At 37.5% G+C, this 12695-nt stretch overlaps 1 protein-coding gene across 2 annotated transcripts in view; it reads right to left on the bottom strand.

Annotated features, from left to right (window-relative positions):
- The window catches only part of PRKCB (protein kinase C beta), a 623945-nt gene that overhangs the window by 176949 nt on the left and 434301 nt on the right, over positions 1-12695 (bottom strand). For both annotated transcript variants that reach the window (XM_027859746.1, XM_027859745.1), the window contains exon 10: positions 5265-5438. In XM_027859746.1, coding sequence (XP_027715547.1) covers positions 5265-5438 — 174 coding nt within the window. The remainder of the gene's footprint in view (positions 1-5264; positions 5439-12695) is intronic.

Raw genomic sequence — 12695 nt, 5'->3', positions numbered from 1 at the left:
CAGACTTATTTCCTAAATCCCCTTCACATAATCTGAGCTTAATCAGACCAATTGTGCATCTCCCAAACACATTAAATAATTTCCTTTCTCTACCTTTACTCCTGCTGTCCCTTCTACCTAGCTAATCACTAACTGTTGACTTCTTACTCATCCCTCAAGGATGAGTTCTAATATTACCTCCTTCATGAAGTCTTCCATGATCTTTCTAGTAAAAAAGTTTTTTTTATTCTTTTAAATTGCCACAATACTTCTGTATACCTACCACAAAAGCATCATATTCTACTTTGCATTATATTTCTACATAAATTTTATTTCCATTTCTAGACTGTAAGTTTCACAATAAGAGGGTCCATGTTATTCATATTTCGCTACTTCCTAGCACCCAGTATAGAACTTTACACATTTACTCAATAAATAATGTTGAATGAATGTCATTTGAGTTAGGTGGATTTATGTAAAATTTAGGTTAGGCAAGTTCAATCTGATTTAAAAGATGCCCCCTGACAAAAAATGGGGAAAAATGGAACTCAGGTACATTAGGGAGCACAGAAGCCAGAGTCAGAGAAAATGTTAAACATTTTTTCATCAGATGAATATGACCCCAAATAGGTAAAACCTGCATAAATAGCACCTATCTATTTCTGCATCAACAGCTTTGAGGTTGATTTGCAACTAAGATCATAGAATGTAGAATGGCAACAAATCAAGCAATAAGCATTTATTAAGCACAACCTATGTACCAGACATTATGTTAGGCACCAAGGATAGAAACCCAAAGAATAAAACATCCTTACTCTCAATGGTAGAAGAGTCTTTAAAAAAAATAGAAAAAAAAAAAAACAGAAGTCTATGTTCCAGATAAAAGGAAGGGCCCTTAGAACATAGAGGATCAAAGCTGAAATACAGAGTATTGAAAGTCCAGATTCAAAGGAACATTAAGGATCATTTTATTCAACTCTCTCATTTTAAAGATGAGGACACACAGGCTCATAGAAGGGAAGACATTTGTTCAAGGTTATTTAGCACATGAATGGCAGAGCCTGCACTTGAACCTTCATTTCCTGTCTCCTAGTCCAGTGCTCTTATCATTATCATGTCATAAAATTCCTCACTCTATAGCAGAACTCAGGTCAATGTGAAACCCCACACTTAAATATGTACAATACCTCATTATCAGGCACTATCGTTTTTGGAGTGGCCCCAGTGCACAGCCCCTAAGGACAGGTTTGTTTTTGTTTTGAAAGCATGGTATTTCTTTTCTAATGGTACTAGACTATTGGTGATAGCCATTCTTAAATAAATTTCACTCCGTGAAACACAAATGATGTGATGGCCAATCTAGAGACACCAAAACTCCACTTCCTCTTTCAGAGGGAGGCTGTGTGCATTTTTGTATTTAAGTCACAAAATAAATTGCCTCAAACTCCTTTATCATCTCTGAGAAGGCGCTGCTTCGGGGGAATCGTACAGCCTATGCCATAAGAACAGGAATTAAATATGCTTACTGGCAGCAACGAAATTTTCCTACTATAACTCTGACCTTGGGCAGTTCAATTCAACAAATTCAATTTGATTCAACACACATTTATTAAGTGCTGACTATGTGCAAGGCATAGTGTTAAGTGGCATGGACACAGCAATAGATAAGACACAGCCAGTACTCTCAGTGCCCCAGTCTGGGTGTCAGTGTCCTCAGCTCTACAATAAGTGAATTGGACCAGATCATATCTCTAAGGTCCCTTCTAGCTCAAATACTCGATGTTCTAATAGTCGCTCCTGCTCTGACATAAGGTGATCTATGGTTTAAAGGCAATCTCCTATTCTAAAATTCACAAGACTATATGACCTAATCATTAGTCTGATTCTTGTGCTTTCCCTACATGAGGCAGAATGGTATAGTTGGTAGAGTACTGGACATGGGTTAAGGAAGATCTGGGTTCAAATCCTGCCTCAGACACTTGAAGAACTTTGGAATTGGTTGTATGACATGGGAGATGCTGGCAAAAGACTGCCCAGCATGGCATACTTGCATCAAAGAAGGCACCGTACTCTATGAGCAAAGCAGAATTAAAGTAGCTCAAAAGAAACACAAGGTGGCAAATTTAGAGAACCCACCCCAAATGTTCACATGGACTATTTGTGCTTGACCTGTGAGAGAACATTCCAAGCTCATGTTAGTCTGATCAGCCATAGTTGGACACACTGAAACTTGACTTTAACACAGTGATGTCATTTTGATTCTCTTAGAGAACAAAGGACAACCACCAACCAACCATGTGACTTTGGGAAAGTCATTCAATCTCTCTGATTCTCAGTTTCTTCATCTGTAAACTGAGAACACTATGAGCACTTACCTACTAGGGTTTTGGTGGGACTCAAATGACTTGATTATGCAAAGCACTTTGAGATGTCAAAGCAATAAATAACTGTGAGCCAATGTCAGTCATCAACATCCATATGATTATCTTGTGTTTTCCTTAAAAAAAAAAACCTAGGTAAAAGTTTGTTTTGGGTTGACAAGGATGCTCAAAATAAGGATCCCAGCTATCCTGGATTTAGGATACATACCTTCTTCTTCAAGAGACCCCATAGTAAATCAAATCACATCCTTTTGTTACAACTTGTCTCACTATTGCATGGCTTTGAGTATAACACAGATCAAGTGATGTCTTTTGAAATAAATCCCTATGGACAAAGAGGTGGTATGCAACAGGGTTAAACCTAGCTCATAGGTATTAACTCCCATTCCATGACACCAATGTGATAAATAGGTTCTGTTGCATTCATTTACCAAAAAAATTAAAAAATAAATAAAGTGAATCAAGAGCAATGAAATGAAAATTTTCTAGGTATTTCTCAAATCCTATTGAAATTGTCTAAGAAGCCCTGGAAATATTAGGCAGCCAGGATTGGGATTTGATGACTTCAAAACTGAGAAAGATGCACAATTTTATATATCTAAATACTTATGTATATGTATATGTATATGTACATACATATATATCTCACATTTATGCAGCTTTTCCTTCACTAACACCTTCTGAAATAGGTACGGCAAGCAATATTACCTCCATATTACGGTTGAAGACACTGAGGCTAATAGATCTGGAGCAGCTTGCTCGAGGACACAATGGCTAATAAGTATTAATCTAGGAATCAAACCTAGGTCACTTGACTCCAGGACCAATATTCTTTCTTGTTGACCTTACTGCCTGCCTCTCTAGATGCTGAGCAATGTTTATAAAATCTTGAGAAGTATGAATGTAGGGTGAATTTGGCTTGTTCACCGAAGCTCAGAATGCTAGAATGACCAGCTCCTCCCTGAAAGTGGTCATTTTAAGGACAAAGAAGAACTCCTTTTTCCTACAGTAGATGGTAAACCTATTGAAAACTCTGCCTCAGGAAGTGATAAAAGCTAAACAAAACTGGTTCAAAAAATGTTGAGATAAATTTGTGGCTGCCTAGGAAAAAAAGAAATCTGGAGATATCCTTGATCTTTGATTAATGGCCCAATCAGAGATGAATCTGGGCTGCAACAAATATTTTGCTGACATAGGGAGGCATTTTTCAGTTGTTTGAGAGATATTTTTCACCTTGCCCATATGGAAGTTTTCCTTGGCAGGACAATCTAAGTAAGCATCAGGAAAGACTGTGTAGTGTACAGAGGGAGCAATGGACTTGAATCCATGAGACCTGGGTTATAATGCCTCTCACTAGCTATGTGACTCAAGGTAAATCATTTCATTTCTCTGTGCCTCAGTTTCCCATTCGTCAAATAAATGAGCATAATACCTGTCCTTTCTACCTCACAGGATGGTGATAGATCTTTTCCATTGTAGAAATATGAACAATTACCGTCATCACACTAATAGTTTCTTGAGTTCAAACAGGTTTTATGTGCCTACTATAATTCAGCTCCAGATTCTAGTTGGTAGCAAGAGTCACCTGCGGCAGCTTCTTTAAAATCCCAAGTTGTTAATATTGAAGTATGGTGGGAGAAGGACTGAATTTGTTCAGTCCTTTGTTGTGGCATGGACTTAGAATAAGAAGATCTGGGTTCATGACCTGGCCCAATCAGGTCTAGCTATGTAACTGTGAACAAGTTGTAAAATGTCCTGAGTCTAAGTTTTTTTTTTAAATCTATAAACTGGAGACCATAACACTTTTTCTACCTGCTTCAAAAGGTCCATAAGATCTAGAGACAGATAGGGGCCTAAGATCATTTATTCAACCTTCTTGTATTACTGATTAGATTCAAATCAATAAGCATTTTTAAGTGACTACCAAGTGCTAGATGCTATGCATAAAAAAGGCAAAAATTAAATAGTCCCTTTCTTTAAGAAGCTTCCATTCTCCTAAGATGACATGACAGGGGCACAGATAAATTTGTTTTGAAAAATACTAAAGACTGGAGAGATCAGGAAAGGTTTTGTGGAGAAAGTAGCACCTGAGCTGAGCCTTGAAGGAAGCCATGAATTCTAAAAGGTGGAGGTGAGGCAAGAATGCAGTCCACTCTTGAATGAAAGTCTATGCCAGGGCATAAAGACAGTAGACGGCAAATTAGATTTTAAAAAAAGTGACTAGTAGACAAAATTGAATAAAACAAAAAGTGTGTGAAGAAGAGTAATGTGACTAAACCTGTGCAGGTAGATAGAAGCCAGAATGTGGAAGACTAGCAGAGAGATGAATTAGAAGACTATTGTAATAGTGCAGGTGAGAGGGAATGAGGGTCTGAAGCAGGTAATGACCATATGAGTAGGGAAATGGGGATAGATGTGAGCAATGTTGTGGCATTAGAATCCATAAGTCTTGGAAACTGAATGACTATGGTGGGGATGGGGAGAATATTGTGAGCTGGGCAATGGAAGGAGTGATTAACATTAACATAAATAGAGAAGTTTGGATAAGGGATGAATTAGAGAAAAATATAATGAGTTCCATCTTGGATGAATTGAATTTAAGGCATGGGGCATCCAGAGAGAGATAGCAGTAATGTAGTACTGGGGTTCAAGAGAGAAGTTAGGGCTGGATGTATAAATTTTGGGAGAATCATCTACATAGTGATTATTATTTAAACTGAGGAAAGTGAGGGCCAAAGAAGAGAATCCCAAATCATCTAATAAGCAGCAAAGCAATGATTTAGACCCAATTCCAATGACTCCAAGTTCATGGCTTTTTGTACACCACCACAATGCCTGTTAGCATGAGAGAAGTGAGAGCCATTATTATACATACAATAGAATAATTATTAGCAGAAGAGTTACCATTGTCTGGAAACAGGAGTGTAGCTGTGTCAGGAATGGAGGCTTCCCAGCAAGAGCAAGCACCCTCTTCTCCACCATTGTACATTCCACATCATCATCCTGGATCACAACATCTTTCTTCAGGATTTTCACAGCATAGAGTTCATCTGTGCCTTTTCTTTCTGAAAGCATGACCTACAAAGGACAGACAGTGACAATTAGGATGCTTTGGGGCAATGATTTACCCAACATTCAGTGAACACTTATTACATTCCTATTATGTGCAACACATAGGAGAGGAAATGATATAGAGTGAATACAGAATCAACCTTAGAATTGGAAAAACTACATTCAGGTCCTGCCTCTGATACATACAAGTTGTATAATCATGGACAAGTCATTTAACCTTGTGAAGACAGAGTGGGAGCCTTCTATCTCTCCTCTCTCATCACGAGTGACTTCATCTACAAATGAACCGATTTCATAGAAGTAATATCTATCTACCCTTCCCCTTACTCACATTTATGTTGCTAACCTTTCCCAGTCCCCCTTCTATGCCAGCCACAGAGAAAAACAAAGGTATCTTGCTTGGTTCCCTAGGCCAATGACAGATAAGTAACTCCTGCCCTTATACCAAGGAAAAAGGAAGGAAGGAAGGAAGCAAGCAAGCAAGCAAGGAAGGGACAGTGGATGAAAAGGAAGGAGAGAGGGAGGGACAGAGGAAGAAAAGGAAGGAGGGAGGGAGGGAAGAAGTAAAGAGAGAGGTCCGGTTTTGACAAGCTTTAAATACCAGAACTTATCATAGAGCTAATAGGAAACAATGGTGGTGGTGGTGGGGAAACTATGCCATATTTGTCCTCTATCCTCAAATTCCTAGCACAGTTATCTATATTTTTTTTAGTGGGAGGTGGGATGGAATGGCAAGGGGTAGGGCAAAAAATAGACAGGAAAAACCTTGTAATAAAAAACTTAAAGAGATAAATTTAAAAAAATAAAGAAAACCCAGTATCATGAGCAATTAATGAGGTAAAAGGAACTAAAGTGGGGTCTCAAAAAGGAAAAAACAAGACTGTATCAACAACTAGAATCCCAGAAAAGAGAATCAGTCTACTGTGAGAACCTTACCTCTTACATCTAATCAGTTACCAGGTCCTGGCAATTCTGCTCTATGACATCTCTCCCATTTGTCTCCTGTTCTCTATTACACTGTCACCATTGTAAATGTCTAGTAATAAGATTCCGGTAATGAGACACTTACAAAGGTGGCCTATGGTGGTAATGACGCACTTACAATGGCAGCACAGAATGGCACGATTAGCATCCTAATTGTACTCCTTGTCTCCACTCTGTAATTCCTCCAATCCAGCTTTCATGATACCGCTAGAATAATCTTCTTAATTTATAGGTCAAGTCACTTCAGGGCTCAAAATTCTGCAATGGCTCCCTATTCCTTACTGAGTAAAGTTCTAATTCCCTCACTGAACACTCAAGGCCAACTTCATTTTGTGTTTTCAGCCCTTTATTTCATAACGCTTCTGACTTATAAAAGCTCATCTAAAGTGGACTACCCTCTGGCCCCCATCTATACAACATTACTTCCCATGTCCATTGCTTCCACCTGCCCCATTTCACCTGTTGAATTTCTATCCCTTTTAAAGCCCAGGTTAAATGTCATCTTCTCAAGCAAGCCTTCCCTAATTCCTCCCGTCTTACACTTACCATATATTAATTTGTATTATGTGTATCATATTATCCTAGTAGACTAGAACCTCCATTGGAGGCAGTAACTGAGTAGAAATGTAATATGAACATAGGTTATATATTTACATTACATTTCTACTCAGTTACTGCCTCCAATGGAGGCAATATAAGAAGGAGGAATACAAAGTACTGTGGGATTAAAATGAGAAAAGATTACTCACTTTGGGGAATCAGGAGGACCACACAAAAATAATATTTATTGTAGTACATATAGCACTGAACCTGGAGTTAGAGAACTAGGTTCAAATATCTCTACATATCCTAGCTGAGTGAGCTTAAACATGAGAAAGTCACTTAAGTTCTCTGTGCCTCAGTTTCCTCATCTGTAAAATGAGGAAGTTGGACCTGAGGACCTCTAAGGTCCTTTCCACCCCTAAACTGATGATCCTATGAATTCAAAGGAAATAAAAAAGCAGAGAATGGGATAGAGAGAAGGACATCCAAGGTTCAGGGAATAGCATGGAAAAAAAGACATGGAGGTGGGAGTGCATGGGCCATTAAACAGGTTGACAAGTAGTCCAGTTTTTTTGAAGCATGGAGTAGAGTGAGATAAGAGTGGGGTGGTAGGTATAGCCTGGATGTGCTTAGGTCGACCAGATGACCTCTGAGGTTGCTTCTGATTCTGAGATTCTACCAAGTTAAGGAGCATGTACTTTATTTGGTAGACAAAGGAGAATCATTGAATATTTTTAAACAGTAATGTATTTATTTTTTATTTAAATAATATTTAAATTTTAAATAAAGTAGTAAATAATAAAAGTACATATAATACAAAATAATAAAAATTAAATAAATAAAATTTAAATGATATTTAAATAAATTTATTATTTAAACACTAATTGAGTAATAACCCAATCAGAATGCATTAAATGCCTACTACGTGCAAGACACAAGGGCTGGAATGCAAAGGATGAAAGACAACTATTTTCTTTAAGGAAGTAACACTCCACTTTCCCCAAATCTTCATCTGTGTACTGTCTAGGCCTGAGGTTAATCAACTCAGTTAAAAACAAAAAATTAACCTAATATGCCTCTCCTTGCCCCCTTAACACTTACCATCTAGCAGGGAAATATGATACATACTCATTACTAATTATTGCTCCCCCACTAATGTCAAAAGTTTAATCAAATCAAACAATGTTTGCTGGATCCATGCCATCTGCCCAATTCCCTGTCTCAGGTGATATGGGAAATGTAGCATGAGACAAAACATACTCTTCTTTCAAAGAGCTTCCATTCTGTTTAGGGAGAGAAGATGGACAGAGAGAGCACGTAACAAGGGAACAATGCAAGATTTTAAGTGATGCCTGCCTAACATGTTTGTGTTGTAGCTATGTAAGCAAATTAAGAGACGGTAAAGGTAAGGAGCAATGCGTCCTAGTGGACAGAGAGTATGACATGGTTTCAGACAGGTGTGAGACAACAAGCAAGTCATTTCATTTCTGTGTCCCAGAAAACTATGACTATAAATTGCAGGGCAGCTACCAGTTTGCCTTGGTAGAGAAAACTTCCTCACAATGAATTTGTCTGAATTGATGAAATCATAAGTCTGGACAAAAATCAAAACAAAAAACCAAACCACAATCCTATTTACTAAGAGAACCCTGCTCCCTTAGAAGATGCCAACAATGCCCAGACCAAGAAAACACAAATAAGCAGTAGAATGAGAAAAGAAAAAAGTTTCTGTTGTCACACAGCTGAGCCAGACTCTAATTAGCTGAAGCTTTTTTACTCTCTAGAGATAGTTAACATCTAATAATCAGTGGAAGGCACACAATGGACGCTGGTGAGCCGCTTGTATCCACTTCAGTGAGGTAGTTTATTTTTGAGTCAAATTAATTGGGGGGGGGTTATAAGCAGAAGACTTATAAAAACTTGTGAGAGTCCCCTCACTCAAGGTATTAAAATTTTATTCTCTTATTTTCTGGCTGTATGAACTGATACTTCTTGCTCTTTTGGGTCTAGCTACAGGAAGCCGAGTCATGGTATATACACATGCAAGAAAGAATATGGGCTGCTGGGTATTTATTCTGTATATCTGTACACCACAAAAGAGAACCAAGGAGCTGGCCTGAATAATATTACAAAGGGTGATCCTAGTTGATAAAATATCTCTTAATATGACCTTGTTCTAGACTAGGCTCACTAGGTTTTTATCTAAGAGAAGAACTCAGAAGTGCCCCCTAACTCTAAGATATACAGTCGGGGAAGAAGATAGAACTAGAAAGACATACATAGTCACTGCCAAAATGTGTGGTCTACCCCGTAAGTGCTATGGTTCAAAGAAAACAGAGATGAATGTACTTTCATCAGCTTTTCTCCTTGCTCTGGAATAAACTGTGCCGCTAATACATTAAAGCATTCATGCTGATCTTTATTATGTATTTATTATAATGAACAGAGAATATAATATCTCCTGCTATCATAACTTTCTCTCCTTAATCAAAGCAGGCAAACAAGAACTCCTAAAAGACTCCCAATGACACCCCACATATTATGAAGATGCATGGCCGCAATTTGCAAAGAACCTCATCAGGAAAAAAAAAAAGGCTTGTTTGCCAGACGCCTAATTCAGATTTCCAGGTGGATGAGATTTTTTTTTCTTCCCTTCCTCACCTCAATGTTCAGGTCAAACATTCAGAGAACTCAAATGAATTCCCATTTTGTAAAGAATTATCTGATTTTTCCCTCAGTCAGATCCCAGTCTAAGCAAGCATTGCTCATGGAAGTGATAAGAAATCAATAAAGAAATAGGGGTGCTTCTTGGTATAGTGAAAAAAGCATTAGACTTAGAGTCAGGAGATCTGAGGTAAAATTTCATAATATTTTTCTTTTGTTATTTGTTCATTAATTTATTTTTAGTTTTCAGCAATCACTTCCATAAGCTTTTGAGTTTTAAATTTTTCTTCCCCTCCTTCCTCATTTCTCTCCCCAAGATGGCACACAATCTGATATAGGCTCTACCTATACATTGCTATTAAATATATTTTCACATTAGTCATGTTGTAAGGAAGAATTAGAACCAATAGGAGGAACCACAAAAAAGAGGAAACGAAACAAAATAGAAGGAAAAAAAAAGCAAATAGTATGCTTCGATCTGTATTAAAACTCTATGGTTCTTTTTCTGGATGTGGATAGAACTTTCTGTCATGAGACTTTTGGATATATCTTAGATCCCTGCATTGAAATTTCATGACTTTTCACTTTTCTTATATATGTGACCTTGGTCAAGTCCCTTCTCATTTAGGGGCTTCAGTTTTCAAAAGGTTTTTTTTCTCATAGATTACCTCTATGAACTCTTTTCCAGCTCTGACATCATTATCTGCTTTACATTGTATAGTCCTTTCAGCTCTGACATCCTATAATTCTATACTCATAGTGCAGAATTACAGTGGCTTCTAAACAAAAGCCAGCTAGTGTCTTGTAGACTTGGGCAGGGAGGAGGGAGGTATCATCCAGTCATGGCAAAAACAAATCAATTCCATCATCTGGGCTAGCTAACTCTAAAATCAACCAGTCACCAATATGCCCAGCACTGTTAGGCATTGGGGGTGAGAGAGTGAAAGACAGCACAGACCTTCTTGTGGAGGATCTCAAAGACTATATGGGGCAATGGGACTTACATATATTAATCTCTAAGAGTAAAATGAGAAACAATATAGACTCATATCCTAGACAAATGATAAAGCTACAGGAATTCTGGAAATGGTTAGACTATGAGAGAACCTTATGAGAATCTAGAAATTGCAATTTTGAGAATTTTTAATAACAATCAACATGTTTAACTTCTGAGAAGCTAAACTAAAGAGTTGAAATATCTACCTTCTGGGAGATATTGAAGAGCAGTTGGAAATGATTCATCTTAAAAGGTGTCAATATATAATATACCAAATATACCAAACTAAGTTAGGGTAGGAAAGATTAAGTACTGCCGTCAAAGACTAGTTTCTAGCCTCATTTTGAATTTTATTGCTATATTTTGCTCATCACCTCTATTTCTCCTCCCTTAAAACATCCCTTAAAACAAATAAAGGAAAGTGAAATAGTTCATTTTGAAGACCACCATTATCCCAGTCACACAGGCTCGCACAGTCTATGTATCATCCTGAACCCCTCACTCTCTTTCAATGTCCCCCCAATTTGTTGCCAATTCTTATCCATTCCTCCTTCTTTCCTCTGACACAAATCTGGTGTGGGCTTTCATCACCTCATACCTGGACCACTGCAATAAAGCCTTCTGCTTGGTCTCCTTAGCTCATGTCTTTGTCCACTCCATCCCATCCTCTGTTCAACTTCTGCATAAGCTTCCTGAAGTACAGATCTGATCATATCAAACCTCCTCTACTCAATAATCTCCAGTGGCTCCCTACTGCCTCCAGGATAAAATGTAAAATCTCATTTGGCTTTTAAAGCCTACCCCCCCCAACCGTTTTGGTCTCCTTTCAATTTATTACCCTCCATAGTCTCTGAGACCCAGTGACATTGACTTCCTTGATATTCCTCAAACATGGCACTCCATCTCCAAACTTCTTGACTTTTCATTGGCTGTCTCCCATTCCTATAATGCTCTCCCATTTTATTTCCACTTCCTTATCTCCTGACTTCCTCAGATTAGTTCAAGTCTCAGATCAAATTTTAACCTCTACAAGAAGTCTAAGGCATTCCTTTTATGCTAACATCTTCCTCTATGATTACCTGCAATTTACCCTATAAACACCTTACATTTACATGGTTGTTTGCATTTACCTCCCTCATTAAAATGTAAGCTCCTTGAGGGCAGGGACTGTTTTTGCCCTTCTTTACATCCCTAGTCTTAGTAAAGTGTCTAGAACAAAGCTAGCTTGTTTACTTAACTTTACTAAATATGGAATGGGCTGACTGAAAATGTAGTTTGAGAGCAGAGTAATTAATAATTCCCTGACTTACCTTAATATATTTCAACAAGTGAGGGAAGACTGTTGTTTAGGACAGTAAATTGGTACAAGTATTTTGGAAAAAAATTGGCAATATGCAGTAAAAGTTAAAAGACTGAGTTTCCAAGTCTTAGCACTCTATCCCTTCAAAAATAAAAAAAAGAGAAAGGAACTATCTGTACAAAAATATTCATAGTACTTTTATTTGCAAGAGTAAAAAATGAAAACAACTTGTACATTCACTAATTGGCAAATGGCTAAATAGATGCTGATATATTAATATAATGGATTATTATGGTAATATAATGATGATAAATAGGAAGCATAAAAGGAAATATGGGAAGGCTAACATAATATAAAGCAAAGTCCTCTAACTGAAGAGCCATTGACTACATCTGTGTAATATAAGAGAGAGAGGGACAGAGAGAGAAAGAGAGAGAGAGAGAGAGAGACAGAGAGAGAGAGAGACAGAGAGAGAGAGACAGAGAGAGAGAGAGGGGAAAGTAAAGAGGTAAAGAGAGTGAAAGATAGGGGAAATACCAACTGGACTTTTTGTTTTTTTGTTTTTTCTTGTTTCTTAATTATTTGGTTCTGCCTTGTCAAAAGCTAGGAGTTTAGAGTGAGATTTTACATCTTGTTTTGTATGTTTATTTGATTTTTTTTTATAGTTAGTTTTAAATTTTACAATAAAAAAGTTAACATGGGAGAAAGAATCAAGAAAACTGCTATTCTGGACCAAATTCTCACCTGTTAAAAGAATCTGATTGTTAAAGTAGAA

The sequence above is a fragment of the Vombatus ursinus genome, unplaced genomic scaffold (assembly GCF_900497805.2).
Source record: "Vombatus ursinus unplaced genomic scaffold, bare-nosed wombat genome assembly UNPS02014171.1, whole genome shotgun sequence".
Taxonomy (NCBI): domain Eukaryota; kingdom Metazoa; phylum Chordata; class Mammalia; order Diprotodontia; family Vombatidae; genus Vombatus; species Vombatus ursinus.
This window is presented reverse-complemented; position numbering and strand designations above follow the sequence as displayed.